This window comes from Volvox carteri (assembly GCF_000143455.1).
Source record: "Volvox carteri f. nagariensis unplaced genomic scaffold VOLCAscaffold_39, whole genome shotgun sequence".
In the NCBI taxonomy this organism is placed as follows: Eukaryota; Viridiplantae; Chlorophyta; class Chlorophyceae; order Chlamydomonadales; family Volvocaceae; genus Volvox; species Volvox carteri.
The window spans coordinates 1,177,121-1,192,013 of NW_003307582.1; the positions used below are offsets into that span (position 1 = coordinate 1,177,121).

At 58.0% G+C, this 14,893-nt stretch overlaps 2 protein-coding genes across 2 annotated transcripts; both read left to right on the forward strand.

Moving 5' to 3' along the window:
• Positions 1–1,528: 1,528 nt before the first annotated feature.
• Positions 1,529–9,682, forward strand: VOLCADRAFT_106206 (uncharacterized protein; the record flags this gene model as incomplete). The annotated part of the gene is made up of 13 exons (XM_002953903.1): positions 1,529–1,647; positions 1,715–1,802; positions 2,072–2,107; positions 2,418–2,489; positions 2,940–3,131; positions 3,530–3,678; positions 3,828–4,192; positions 4,546–4,892; positions 5,087–5,137; positions 5,257–5,371; positions 5,553–5,624; positions 5,775–6,652; positions 6,800–9,682. The coding sequence occupies 13 exons, from the start codon at positions 1,529–1,531 to the stop codon at positions 9,680–9,682; spliced, it is 5,367 nt and encodes a 1,788-aa protein (XP_002953949.1).
• A 3,971-nt stretch (positions 9,683–13,653) lies between these two features.
• On the forward strand, positions 13,654–14,588 carry VOLCADRAFT_94807 (uncharacterized protein; the record flags this gene model as incomplete). Its single annotated transcript, XM_002953904.1, has 2 exons — positions 13,654–13,798; positions 14,197–14,588. 2 exons carry the CDS (start codon positions 13,654–13,656, stop codon positions 14,586–14,588), a joined length of 537 nt encoding a protein of 178 aa, XP_002953950.1.
• Between the last annotated feature and the right edge of the window lie 305 nt (positions 14,589–14,893).

Sequence of the window (14,893 nt, forward strand, 5' to 3'; positions counted from 1 at the left end):
TTCGGGAGTGAGCACTAATCTTTCTGCGCCCGCAGCGCCAATTTCCATAGCCGACATTCGATTCTAGTATTGCTAAGAAAAGACGGTGCAACACATAACTAGAGGACACTGTCCCAGCAGCGGGACACACCTCTTGGTAATAGTCAAAACAACGGCAGTTAAAGAACCAATGCGCCTGTGGGACCCAAGTAGGAGCTCGGCGTCCCTTGCCGTACTGCGGTCCGGCACATGCATGCATGCATGCGCCCGACTTCCACGCACCACGGCAGTTCCTTCGCAATAACTTGCCTATCTCTACACTCATACTTCGCTTCGAGAAGTCGAAGCTTATAGGTAGCAGGTGCTATCTGTGACTTTCGCTGCGCGGATGAAGCAGGACTCCGCATCCGTCCACCGCGCACGTGGCTATATCTTACCCTGCCTGCCAGGACGGCGGAAACGGATGAGCGGCATGCAATGTGCCGTACAGTGAATGCAATGCTCACACCCATTCATGACTGAGGGCCCCCCGTCCGGTTTCTTTGCCGTCATTTGGATAGAAGCCGCACGGCTGTATAAGTAATGTCAGAGGGGCGTGGCTTTTGCGCATGCCCCCATCCGGAATATGGCCACAAGCTGCTATGCGTGGTGCCGTTACAGCAGCTCACCAGGAGAGGACAGCGGCACGTATCCTGCGAAATTCATATCTCCTGAAAAACTATTGCTATTAAGTTGTCAAGCCCCGCCGAGCACTTAGTATAGGAGGGGTTCTGCACTGCTCATTCTATCGCGTCCATCCCCCATTTCGCAAATTCTAGCTTGGGACGAGGAACTATACAGCGTTTCCCCGTATGAAGCCCAGTAACTTATAAGTTTGGACACAAGAGGGGGGACCATTAGAAAGCCGATCCCTTGTAGCGAATTCCGTGACCGATCCCCTTTCGTGCGCAAGCACGCTGTGAACAATACAGATGCAGATTTTCCGTCTAGGCTATCCTGTGCAAGCGCGTCCTTAACACACAAAGGATCGACCAAGGCGCTAGTTCCTTGGCCTTTAGCGAAGGGTAGCATCTGCGGGACCTTTGGCATAGGACTGCTGGACGCTCTAGGTTTAGTTAACTAAACGCACCACATTATGCGCTATTTGGCGGATTGAGCGGGTATGCAAACAGATGGTGTGCTTACAAGAAGCGCGCAAGATAGGGAATCTCAACGGCGGCTTTCCCGTCTCCTTATTGCGCATGGTTAGGCATGTAGTTATTAGGCACAATTGTGCTTTAGGTGAGTCAGCCAGTTGGCCGTTAAAGATACGCATGTACGATTACCGTATGAGCTCGGGAACGAAATCTTATGTATCTAGCGGCGAGGATAATTCTCCTGTACGCACCTATAATAAATCCAAGGTGCTCGATATGTCTCTTTATTTAGCCTTTTGAGTCAAAATGGATAGATTCCTTTGGCCGCCAGACGCCTGCACTTCAGCTTTAACGATTACGATAGTTATGATCACCTTCTGAAGTTATAAACGTAGCTGGAAGGGGTCCCCACCATGGAGTCCGACGTGCTGGGGCACCAGTCTCGTGTGGTCTTAAAGACCGTCAGTCGGATGCCTCGGACATTTATAAGTCAGCTTTATGCTGTCGACATGGCAGTAACGGGCTGGGTCAGGTGCGGCAATATCCTTTTGCTGCCATGTGAGAACGCGTGTGTCAGCACTTCCGTTGTGCCGTTGCAGCTTTGGGAGCTTGTCCTACGCAGCATGCGCGATTTACCTCGCCAGCCAAAACGTTGACAGAAGCTGTGCGGCCGGTATCGGGGAGCAGGTGCGGCGATGGGCATGATAGGTGGGATGTCTGAAGACACGTTACGATCAGCTGGGAGTCGCCATTCTTCGGTTGTAAGAAGTTCAGACACGCGGAAGCCAGAAACGACCTTTTCCCGCGTGTGCTGCGTGTCGTGGCGTCCAGGCCGTGACGTCTTATGCCGTGACTCTTAAAAGCTTTATAAAGGTTGCGTATCCTGGTATGTCTCCATATGGGCCATCGTTATCTCGGAGCCCAGATGCGATTACGTTGGGCGATTGTGTGCACAGGTTGCGTCCGTGGAGTGGACCTTCCAGGTGCAAACGGTGAGCACATTGTGCCTTCATTACCGCGAAAGCCGTTAGGGGGCGTTTAGGCCAAGTAATGGTGGAATCCCTGAGGCTTGGCGAGGTGCGGTATCTCAGTGAGACAGCGCGTCAAGTAATGCGGGTTGGGAAAAGGGCGAGGGTGCATTACCAGGCTTGGCTGCTTGGCATGACGAGCCTCCGGGTTGCGTTGATGATCTACAAAATGATGGTTGACGTGCGATACAAAGCGTGCGAAACCCTGAGCTTGACAGCTTCTGTCTCATCTTTGCTGTCACACCCTTGTGCGTTCTTCACCACTGGCCTGCAGGCGGCCTTTGGGGCTGTTTTGTTGCTGAACCTGCTGAATCTGGGAATGCGACAGCATCTGCTGCCCTTTAAGGTGCGCTGTTGCTGACAAGGGATATGGGGCGTAAGAACAATTGGTTAGCAGGCGCCGGAAAATTGACAAACCGCAGCTTATTGTTATGTGCATGTGTGTGTGTGTGTTTTACACCTCGAGTTGCGTTGAGTGGCCTTTCAAAGGGTGTAACAGGGCCATACGAGCCGCGGGCACAAGGGCCAGACAAGGGCTCACCGACAGAAGATTGTAATGGGAAACGTATAAAAGAAAAGCGTTGTTCTACTGTTCATAGAAAGGATAAGGTGTTTTTTGAGGCATTGCATTGCCGGCCACTCCCGTGTGCCAGTCGTCTGTTGGCCCCCGGCTCGTGTAACGCCGCACGACACAGGTCTTCGTGTTTTTCCGTCCATTCATGAAGAGCACACACTGGGGGTTGTGAACCTGATATGCCCAACACTGACATAGCGTTTTCCTGCCTCGGCATTGCAGTGCAACCTGCTGCTGCTTTTCATTAACGGTGTAGCTTTCGTGACGGACCTGCTGCTGTGGCGAGGTGCCACTATGGTGATGTTCTCATCCTCGGGGCGGCCATTCGCGCCGCTGCGTTACGTCCAGTGGTGCCACTCCACTCCCACCATGATTTACATGCTGGCCTTACTTGCAGACTGTGGTGGCTGCCAGGTGCGTGATTGGATTCGGTTGGCTGAGGGTAGTTGGGTTGGCTGTAGCCCAGCTGCCTTGCCCAGCTGCCTGTCTCTCTGTGCGGTTAGAGACATGGTGGACGTATCTGAGTGGGTGCTAAGCTGCGCGGTGGCTTATCCCACGCGGCCGATCCCGGTGCTTTCGTGCAGCTCTAGCACCGCGATCAGTTGACGGCGGCAATCACGACTCTGGCAGGCAGGCAAGCGCTGAGGAAAGGCGTGAAGAGGGCGGGGTTGGAAGGTGGTGCTTAATGGCCTCTTCACCCTGGTACTGGGTTTCTCAGTGGTGGAGCTGACGCATTTGCTGAGTGATGTGGTCTTTATGCACACCGGATGTCTGCCCCCCTTCCCCCTCCCCATTTCCTTTTCCCTCTGCAGCTGGCAGTGCCGCTGCTGAGCGATGTGCTCATGGTGGCTTCCGGGCTGGCGGCGTGCTACACACGGGGCTTCCTGAAGGATGCCATGACCATCGTCTCATTCGGGACTTTTATCGTCGTACTGTACTACGTTTACGGAATGTTCCACAAGTGAGTGCCGCCCAGCCCCGGGGGACTGCCGTCGCCAGGTTTGGCTGTGTAGAGCAGGCACGGCCATTTTCGTAAAAAGCTCAGCTTCCTTCCTAAGACGCGTGTCCCTCTGCGCTCCATCCCCTCCTCTCGCCCTTGTCCCGTTGCAGAACCCTCTCCAGCGATGTATCCCCAGAGCAGCGCAGCACCCTGCGTACCGTACTGGCCCTGCTGCTGGCGCTGTGGAGCGCTTTCCCCGTCGTTTGGCTGGCGGCCGACTGGCACCTGATGGGTCCGCAGATGGAGGCCATATGCTGGGGCGTGTGTGATTACCTGGCCAAGGTGGTGTTTAGCAGCCAGCTGTGGCAGAGCAACCTCACGGAGGTGCAGCTGCGGAGGGACCGGGCGCTGGAGGCCTGGGAGGCGAGCAACCGAGTGGAGGCGGTGACGAGGCTTACGGCGCTGCTGAAGCAGCGGGATGACCTCCTCAGCACGCTGAGCCATGAGTTGAGGACACCGCTGGCGGGTATTGTCGGTGAGCGAGATGGGAAGGAGCGCTCGATGACCACGTTCTGGGGGCCTCTGTGCAAGGAGCAGAGTGGCGGGTGCCATGCGTTCGGGTGTTACAGATTATGGAGGAAGCGGCGTCCGGGGTTGCTGGGTGGAGGGGGCCATGAAGGGCAGGAATATCGGGGCGTGTGGTGTCTACATGACTGAGGAGGCAATGTGGAGTGATGCGTGGCTCAGGCGGACTGCAGGGTTCGCCATGGTGGACTTACCAAACTGCTATGGCCTTGGGCTCCCACATTTCCATTGCGACGCCATGGCCCATCCATTCTGCGTCCTCAACACCACCTCTCCATGCCCTTGCCCGTCTGTACTCCGCAGCTCTTTCGGAGAGCCTCTGCCAGGAGGTTTCCGCCGCCCTGCCCAGCAGCGCCCAGAACCTGGCTACCGTCCGCGCCACCGCCACATGCATGCTCAACATTGTGACGTCAACATTGGACAGCTTCGCGGCCCGCCGGGTGGGGGAGCCAGGGGGCGCCCCCTACGTTGGTGATGACGGGTCTGGTCCTGTAACTCCCTCGGTGCCGTTGGTTGCGCTGGATCTGCGGCCGCTGGTGGAGACGGTGACGACGGTGTTGCGGCCATTGGCGCATGACGGCGTGGCCATTGTGAGCGACCTGCCCAGCGTCCTGCCGCTCGTGGCGGCGGACTCGACACGGCTGAGCCAGGTCGGTCGGGTTGGGATGATACGGGATGGGATGTGAAAACGGAAGAGCATGGACCTGTTCGCCAACATTACCAACATTCTATATTACCAACGAGGAGTTTGCCTGGGACGTACTCCTCTTCATGTTCCGGCTGTGACTGCCTGCCACCCACGCATCCTGACAGAGACATGTGATGATGTTTCATGCGTTTACAGGTGCTGTACAACCTCGTCGGCAACGCCATGCGCTTCACTACACACGGGGAGGTGCGTGTCGCGGCTCGGATGGTACTGCCTGAAGGCGCGGAGACTACCTCGGGGCGGCCCGGCGACGGTGGCGCCGCAGCCGCCACCGCTGCCACTGCTGACCTTGCCCCCACCACCAGCAATACAAGCGCCAACGGGGGCGGTGGCGGCATCTGGCGCTACGGCAGACCGCGATTGTCCCAGTCCTCCGTGTCATCTTGGTCCAGTGTCGCCAGCTTCCCGGCTGGGACGCAGGTAGAAGTGTCGGTGGAGGACACAGGCATTGGTATTGCACAGGACCTGCTGGACGAGCTCTTTTTGCCGTACCGTACGGGACATGAGACCCAGGTTGGCGGTGCATCGGGCGAGTCGTCGTCGCCGAACGGGCTTGCTCCCACCTCCACTGGGAGGGTGTCCCGGTCTATTGGCGGCACAGGACTGGGGCTGTATCTGGTACGCCTGGCGCTTCGGGCGCAAGGTTCGGACATCACTGCCGAGTCGGCACCAGGTATTGGCTCTGTATTCAGATTTCGATTGCCGTTGGCGCAACAGTCGCAACAACAACATCCGGGCCATCATCATCATCACCATCATTATCATACGCATCATCATGTGAACGGGACCGCTCAGCCCTCATCGCCACCACAGCCGCTCACAGGGCCGCACCACCAGCAGCAGCAAGTGGTACTCGTGGAGGAAGTCTCGAATCAGACCCACCAGCAACAGCAGTCTCATGCGGATTATGAGTCCGGGTCTCACGCGCAGCTGTCGGGTTCCGGTTTTGACTGCGGTGAAGCGCGCTTCTCTTACCCTGTCTCCGCCGTCACTACCGCCAGCGATGGTTCCGGAGCCGAACGCGTCAGTGCGGCTCCATCCTCGCCCAAGCCGACAGTGCCATCGTCTCCAAAGCCCTGGGTTGCCTGTGCCACAGCGCGCCTGGTTAAGCTCAGCGCCGGCGCCGCTGCAGCTGGGAGTCGCACTGGCGATGGTGATGGCGAGAGCGGCGCCGCGATAGCAAGCGCAGGACCGCAACATCCACCCACTAGCGCATTCCTCTTGGGTGAATCCCCTGGCCCCCTCCATAGCCGTCCTCTACGCATGAGTCTGGATGAGCAGCGCAGGAACCTGCTTTTCCCGCAGCACAAGCAGCCGTCGTCGGCATCGGCATCAGCGGGGTCCCGCTGCAAAGCCTCCTGCACGGCGGAATGCTGTGGGCGGGAGCCGCCGGCGCAGGGTGCTGCAGTGTTGGGGGTTGCGTCTAAAGCAGCGGCGAGCACTGACATTCTATCCGCTGTTGCGGATGCGGGTCTAGGTGTTGCTGTGCCCCAAGTGACGACAGTACCCCCGTTGCGTCTCGTGACGCCGACGCTGACACCCGCACCGACGCCCACCGCCGCGATGACTCGAAACTCTACGGGGAACGTTATGTCGTCGTTGACACCGTTCGATGTGGCACACGCGATGGAGGAAGGACGCCAGCTGGCGCGGAGCGGGTTGCGGCCTAACTTCCGGCACCGGAACAACGGCACACTACAGGTGCGTGTGCCTCAGCGGCACTTCCCCTTGTCCCATTGTAAGGACAATGCGCGCCATGGTGGCGTTAGATGTGTGGGAATGACACCCCTCGCCAAAGTGTACGCACTGTCTCGCGGCATGTATGACTGATTGTGTGATTGCATACAGGTGCTGTCAGTAGACGACGACCCCATCAACCAGTTAGTGGCGGGCCAGATGCTGACCAGCCAGTCCTGGAAGGTCGTCAAGTGCATGAACGGACCCGAGGCGCTGGCGCACCTGCAGCTCGCCCCGAAGCCTGGCACCGTTGCTGCCGCCGCCGCTGCCGCGTCAGCGTCAGTTTCGGAACAGCCAGTGATGGGGGCCTCGGCGTCTGCGGCGGCTTCCCTGGCTGCGGCTGCTGCGGCAGCGCAGCCACTGCTGCTGCCTGCCGTCCTTCCGGATTGCGTCCTACTGGACGTCATGATGCCCGGCATGAGCGGATTTGAAGTATGCCGCAAGATGCGGGAGCACTTCAGCTCCGCGCAGTTGCCCATCATCATTGTCTCGGCCAAGGGAGATTCCGCGGCAGTTGATGAGGCGTTCGAATCGGGTGCCGATGACTACATGACTAAGCCGTACAAGCGTACGGAGATGGTATCGCGCATCAAGGCGCAGATTCGGACACGCGACAGCATCTTGGACGCCGCAGCGAGGGCAGCAGCAGCTGCCGCGATGCTGCCTGCGCAGCCTGCGCAGGAGCTGTCCCCTCCTGCACCGATCACGTCTGGGTCGACGACGACGGCATGGACGGGGTTGGGGACGGGAGGTACGCCTCGCGCGTGTTGCTCCTCTGCCGCTGCGAGGATGCTGCCCGCGTGCAGCGGCGCCGCGTCCGAGGTGCCGTCCCCCTCGCCGTCGCCGCTCCACCAGGTCGCTCACCAAGGGCCTCACCTGGACGCAAGGCCCACATCTGTGGACGTGTTTCTGCTGCAGCAGCCCACACCCAATGTAATCAAGATGCGCATGGGGGCGAGCCGGGGTGGCCTGGACGGCAGCTGGGGCAGGGTGGGCCTGTACAAGCGGGACGGCATGCTCAGCCGCACGGGCTTGGTGGAGGGAACGGTGACACCGTGGGACGCCGGCTTGCGGGAGGGGCCTCTTAAAGACCCGGTAACGGCACCAGCCATAGTCCTGGGCTCCCCTATGATCGACCTGCAACCCGTAGAAGGAAGCCTAACCGGCGCGGCCGGCGTTTCTGCTTCAGCTGGTGCCCCGGGATCCTCTAGCGACACGATACACAAGCAGGTGGTTGAACCGCTGGCGCCGGCGGCAGGGCTGGCGGAAGCGGCAGCAGCAGAGGTGGGCGTGGCTATCGGGATGAGTAAGCCTCCGGAGGCGCTGCCAGAGGCCACCATGGTCGAGCCGGCGAAGGAGCTGGCGTCGACAGCGAACACGCCTGGACTGTGTTTGGCTGGCGGCCAATCCCCGGCTGCAACGAGTGGCACGGGGAGATGTAGCTCTGACGCTGGCTCGGTCACAGCTGCTGGCATTGTGGCCGCGCTGGTAGATGTTGCGACTGCTTCCGGAGCCTCTGAAGGTGCAGTCGCCGAGGGCGCTGCCAGCAGCCGCGGAGATGGGGGCAGCAGTAGCGGCTGCAGGGGCTGTGGCGATGGCGGCGAGCCATCGGGTGCAGCGGCGCTGATGCGGGAGGTGCTGACAGAGGTTCGGCGAAGCCGCGTTGTTGAGGCAGACATTGAGAGGCTGACCTCACGCGTGGCTGCACTTCGTACGGCATGCTGTACCCTGGCGGCTGAGCGTGACGGCTGGCGGCGTCAGGCACGGGACTTGCGGGCACTGCTGGCCGCGGGTCTTGGTGGCGCCATTGCCGTTCCTGCTGTGTCAATGCCGGTACAGGCCAAGGCCCGCAACTCGGCGCAGCCTCACCTAGCACTGGCAGAGGCACTGGCGGCGGCGCACGGCAGCCGCTCGAGCGCTGACAGCTTGGGCATTACCGGCGGTGGCGCTCCGAACGGCGGCGCGGTGGCGGCGCAACTGGAGGATCTGAAGAAGGAAGCGGCACTGCTACGGCAACAACTGAGCATGGCACTGGCTAGTGTGGGCGGTAATGGCAGTATCGCACTGGGGGGGGCCACAGATACGGGCGGCAGCCGGAATTTCGGCTTGCCCAGCAGTTGTTTTCCTGCCGTACGGCCACAGCGCGGCCTGCTGGGGGCGCCGCGCACCTCCGACTCCCCACACTCGGCAGCCATAACCCGCGTCGGAGCAACAGGTGACCAGGATCGCTCCGGCGGTGGCGGCGGCAACGACGGTGCGCCGCCGTGGGGCGTGTCTGTGTTCCCCAATACAGCGTACGTGCCGCCACCTGACATTTTCCTTACCACTGAGGCGAGTGGTCTGTCTGCGGGTAGCGGCCCGGGAGGTGGGGCTTGTGAAGGCTGTGCCAGCGGGGAAGCCGGCGCAGGCGGCTGCCATGCTGCCGGCGCAGCTGCCAGGCACGGCAAGAGGGCGCTTACGAGGGCTGCTTCGTCCGGGGTAGCTGGAGCCCCAGGGTTGGTGTCGCGGGCGGGACTGGCGGCGGCGGCTGAGATTGCAATAGCTAAGCACGCAAATGGCGGTGGCGGTGGCGGCGCCGCTGCCGCAGGGGGCAGCGTTGGCAAGGAGGACAATGCTGCCGCGCCTGTACGGGCTAGCGGCGACGGCACGTCCGATGCGGCGGTTGCATTAGCCCTGCCTCAGCTTCCGAAGGGGGACACAGCTCAGGTTCTGGGCGAGCTGAGGGGCAGTAGCGTAGCTAGTGAAGGGGGGCGCCGGGCTACCGCCTCGACCAGCGCCGGGGATGAGATGTGTCGTGTGAGCAGCACCGCCCGCGCGCCTGTGGTGCAGGCATCTTCGTCGCGTGGCTCCCGTTCCAAGGGTGGTGGTGGAGGTGTAGCCGGCACTTCTGGCATCCTGCGGTTGTTGTGCAGTAAGGGCGCTGCACCGACGGGTTCCTCGCCCAACGTCAGCCCACATAGGCGCAACCCTCATCATCAACAGCAGCAGCAGTAGCAACTCCGCATCCTACATGTTAACAACAACAAAGTCACACTGCATTAAGAACCACATCAAACATCATCATGAGCAGGAAGAGCATCGTAAGTGAAGGTAGGAGGAGAACAGAACAGTGGCAGTCGGGTGGCAACAAGAAGGATGTGACACGACGTTTTCGTAGCAGCGATTAGGGTAGGAATGGTGCTATATGGTGGTTCAAGTAGCAGCAAGCATATGAACTTGAGAGCAATGGAACTCATTTTTCTGCGTGCAAGACCGCACGCGTTTTATGGATTGCGAGGCAGTTGGATTGAGTCGTCATTGTGCGGACGCTCATATGCTGCAGCTGTGCGAAGATGGCCCTTTGGAGTATTGGCAGATTTTGGAAAATGTATGGAAAGGTCCTCTGCTTAAGATGGCGCCACGCAAAGGGTTGGCTGACGGACGCGCTCTGTTTCACGAAGCCACGCTTGCTTGATCTGCTTCGCTTTGTTGTTTTGCCAGCATATATTTGCACTGCTTTGATGCGAGAACTGCATCCGAACAGGGCGATTCATTTCCGGGACTGGGACCTGAGGGAGGGTAAAGGAGGCAGGAAAAGCGCACCATTGCTGTGAAGTCCCGGGCGCCGCCCGCGGGCCTTTCAGCGGCCGGTGGGCAATGGACTCCTTCGAAGGACCTCATCTCACCGTGGGGCAACGTGTACGGGTGGCGACGTACGTGAGCACCACTGCGATCTAAGGCTGCTTGGCGGCTCTATCTATCCAAGAGCCCTGGCGCGCAGCCACAGCAGGCTGCCGGGCCCGGGTGCTGATTTTGTCCCATATCCAAGCGATCCAGATGGAATGTATGCTCGGAGGGCGTGCATAAAATAAAGGAACATTACCAATGTGGGAAAGGTTGGCTTGTGTGTGCGACGGCGCTTCTGGTTTCATAACCATGTGTCTTGGCCTTTTACGGGTGGCCCTGCGAGCCTAGTGGTACGAATGAGTACGACTGTTACATCATGTGGGTCGAATATATGCTGGGGAAGCGCTGTCTTGTCCGACAAGGACGCGCCTTGGTTTTCCTACCCCACCTTCCCCGGGCGGTCATGTACTGAGTTCCACATCCGTGGAAGTGGGTCGCACTGGGCAAATTAGGAGCACGGGGCGGCCGCGGTACGGGGTTGACTTGCATGGCTAACAGCTCTGGTGCTCAGGATCTGTGTGCCTCCTGTTGTGGTGTACCGCGAGAGCTTCCCTAGCCGTCTTGGGGGGTTAGAGGTGCCTGGGTGAGCTGCAGGAGGCCGCACTACAGTTTTCGAACGAGTGAGATCCGGGTCTTCGTCTGCCGCTTGTGGCCTTAAAGATGGACGGTGTGGCTAATACGAGTGCATAACTTGGTGAAAGTGGGAGTGGCGGGAGGCACCAATATGGTGCGGTGGTGGGTTCAGGGCAAAAGGCATTGTGGACACACAGGGTCCGACAGATGCCTCCAGCGATCATGTGGGGGTCGACTACACGGATAGGAGCGAGGACGATGGCCGAAGAATGCGGGGTTACTGTTTCAGTGCTTTTTCTGTGCGCGGACGATTATCGTTCGGTGATGGGGAGCGGGAGCGAGCAGAAGATCGGACATATCCTGGACGCAGGGGGATTGCAGAAGGCGCCAAAGGGGGGCGCCTCGGAACGGGGGGCCAGTCGCCCAATCACGGCATCCTGGGACCGGCTGTGGTTTTGTACAGATGTCGAGAAGCTGGGGGGTTTCCTGGGCCCAATGGGTGTCCCGAAGAGAAAGCTGAGAGTTGCATGCACATGATTTGCTTCTCGGGGGTTTTTCCTCAGGGTTTACGACAGGACCACTCCGGTCCGATGGAATTTAGCACATGGAGGTTTGGATCATGGCCCCAAAAATGATTCACCTCTGTACAGTGCATGAAATTGTACGGCTAGACGTGTGACTAAACCGAAGCCATTTTCGCTACATAGACGGCCAAGACAGCCCTAGTGTCTGAAAACTACATAAGGTCTCTAATTCGACACAACACGCACTCCAGGTTGGCAAGGCCATCAGTTTGCGTTTCAATCCGGAACGAGCTGTGCAACGTGAAAGTGACAAATCCTGGGGTGACAGCTAAACCAAAACCCGGCACGGACTTGCAGGTCCGCACGCATGGTGCCAAATTATCTTCATGAACACTGCTGAATGGGGAAAGTGATGTCCCAGCGTACATGCCGCCCAAGGCAATGGCATCCACACCGAGGCCACCGGTACGCGGCGTGCTTATCCCCCACACAAACGAATTGATATCAAATCGACACGCCCTGTCTTGACATTCCCGACGGCTTGCATGCGGGAACGTCGTGCACGCGTACTGCGCAACCACGCGGCATAGGCTATACACTCACTCACAAACTCATGTGCACAATCACGCACTGTACAGCATTGCGGGCAGCTGGGGTATCTTCGGTTAGTGGCTGGTGCATGGCGAGCGATGATGCAAGGCTTACTCCCCTTCCGTGACCTTCATCGCAGACGACGCCCATTGCAGTTCATGTCGTTGCTTGGGGCTTTCCACGTCATGGTACGGAGCTGCGGGTCTTGGAGGGGGCCTCTATCTGCTGGTTCATGGTTGGCTTGCGGCGGGAAGCACCGGTGATCCGGTCGGATTTAGTACAACGTTAATCAGTCAACTTGAATTGAGGCAACCACATGCAGCCTTGACAATTCTACCTACCGCCCTGGTGAGATTTGGTCCGGGCATTTGCGTGTGCGTGTGGGCGACTTATAAAGATCTGGAAAAGATCGTTTATGTAAGATCCCGAACGTCCCTTGCTTTTTGCCAATCGACAGGAACCTAATTTCGTGACATGCAGCCACTGCACTTGAAACATCAGTTGGACATTAAGTGTTGCTAAGCTACCGTATTGACTTAATAGGCCAGATTGGCAGGTCTTGGCTGTCGGTGGTAAGTCCTCTATTTTATGTGTACGAATTCGACGTCTTCTTCCCCTCTCGCGGACAGCTTCCACTTAGGGTGCATTCCAGTGCGGATTAAGGCCAGGGATTAACCCTCTGTCCTCCATCGATACTTGCTCAAACGGCTAAGTTGTTGGCAAACTTACCTCGCCTTTTCAACCTTTGGTTCCCTTATGGAACAAAACTATGTGGTAAGCTCGTACCAAGGAATTCCGTGCCCTAATCCCTGGCCTTAATCCGCACTGGAAATGCACCCTTAGCGAGAAACCTTGCGCCAACAAAATCGTTTCTGGTAGAATTAATGTTTTTTGTATGTTACGGATCATAGTGCGTATAGATTGTGTACGTAGAATGAGCAGTAAGTCTTCCGCGGACCAGACCCATGCTCGTCAAGCGGTTGGGAGGAAGCTTCTAGCCGTTGCACGGAAAGTACTGCTTTACTAAGCTGCTGTGAACGCAGCTTCCATTTGGAAGCTCCGCAAAACAAGCTAGAACTGTGATTAGCAAGGAAGCGCACGGACATGCAGTACAATAGGTGTCCACTTAAAAAGCGGCATTTCACTCCGGAAACAACATCAAATTAGCCGACAGAAATTTACACATCGTTCTTAAACGCCTCTGTATTCTTTATTCTACGTTCGTGGCTGTGCCAAAGCAAGCGTAGCACCGTGTAAGGTGGGAAGTCGAAGCCACTTCTTCCGCGCAGACTGTCTGTTGGTCGGCCAGCACAGTATTTTTGCAAATTTTAAGGGTAAGGCATAATCATGTTATGCTTGAAATTCCATTTGTATAGATGTACAGATGTACATTAGGTTAATTCCTTGCTTGTTGCCGACCTCACCCCGATGATTATATGAATGCTGCGCTTCGGAGCTATATGGCCCTGCCTAACTGACGTTTCAAGCTCAGTGTTTTTGAGCTTGACAATAAATTATTCTCGCGGTCGCCTCAGGCCTGTTCGTCCCTACCTGCCATGTTTTTTTGCTTACTTTGTAACGGGCCCATCGTCCCACATCCATCAGGCTGCGATGAAGACCGTGTCGTCTCTGTTCTTCCTCGTCTTCGTGGTGGCCCCTGGACTGCTGCTGGCGCGGACGAGCACTGCCGCCAAGCTCCGAGGGCTGGGAGCGCTCAGAGAGGAGACGACGGCCCTGTTGGACGGGAATGAGGCAGGTAGGCAAATAGTACAAGCTAATCGACCAGCCATACGGCTGTGCTTTATGTAAATACGTTGAAACCAACGTAGGTTGGGTTACGCCATTACATGGCAGCGAGTCCGCTGCTGACACAATTTCCATCAGGTGGTCCTTAGTAGCTTTAGGCGCTGGGAGGGTGAGAACTCATTCAACTGTTTAGTTGTCAGGAAGCCGCGAAACCTGCTGAAAAAGCAGTTATTAGATAGCCTCTCTCAAGAACATTGCTCCACTGACGTACACCTATTCCTGGAATTCCATAGTTAACATACACATACTGCACACCGTTCTTCATCATCGCTAGTGCACCTCCTCAGCCTGCCTCCTCCGTGCGCCCCGCTGCTGCGGTCGCTGGCCCCACTCCTTGCACTGATGCAGGAGCTGATCTGGACAGCGGTCAGGCGGCGGACGTGAGGGCCGCAAGGAGGGCCGCCGCGGAGAGCGCCACAGCAGCCCTCTGGCCCTACCCCTGCATTCCCCTCCGCCGGCTAGCTCAGCTCCCTGCCGACACAGTACTCCCGTTGAGGCCCTGCCCTGACGACTTCCCCGAGGATTTCCCGCCGCCTCAGAAGAAGCCCCCGCCTCCGCCTCCTGTGAAGAAGCCCCCGCCGCCGCCGCCTGTGAAGAAGCCACCGCCGCCGCCGCCTGTGAAGAAGCCGCCGCCGCCGCCACCTGTGAAGAGGCCCCCACCCAATGATATCAACGATCCCCGCTGCCGCATCGCTGGAAAGTCCGGTGGTGTCAACGCGAAACCAATTTATTGCCCGTGACTGTTATTATATTATATGTGCGTTGCGGTCGGTCGGTGCATGTGCACGGATTCCATTATATGACCTACCGGGTCGTGCAGGATGTAGCGTACATAGGATGAAGCGTATATAAGACGTAGCGTATATAAGGCGTAGCGTGTATAAGGCGTAGCATGTATAAAGCGTAGCGTGTACATAGCAGGCATGTACATAGGTAGCCTCGTACGGGCAGTCCCGTTGCTTGTATTCGTGATTATCCAACCCGAAAACAGATGTAGATAGAGACTGGTAGGAGGGCCTATGCTCGCCGTAGGCGGCGCCTTGCA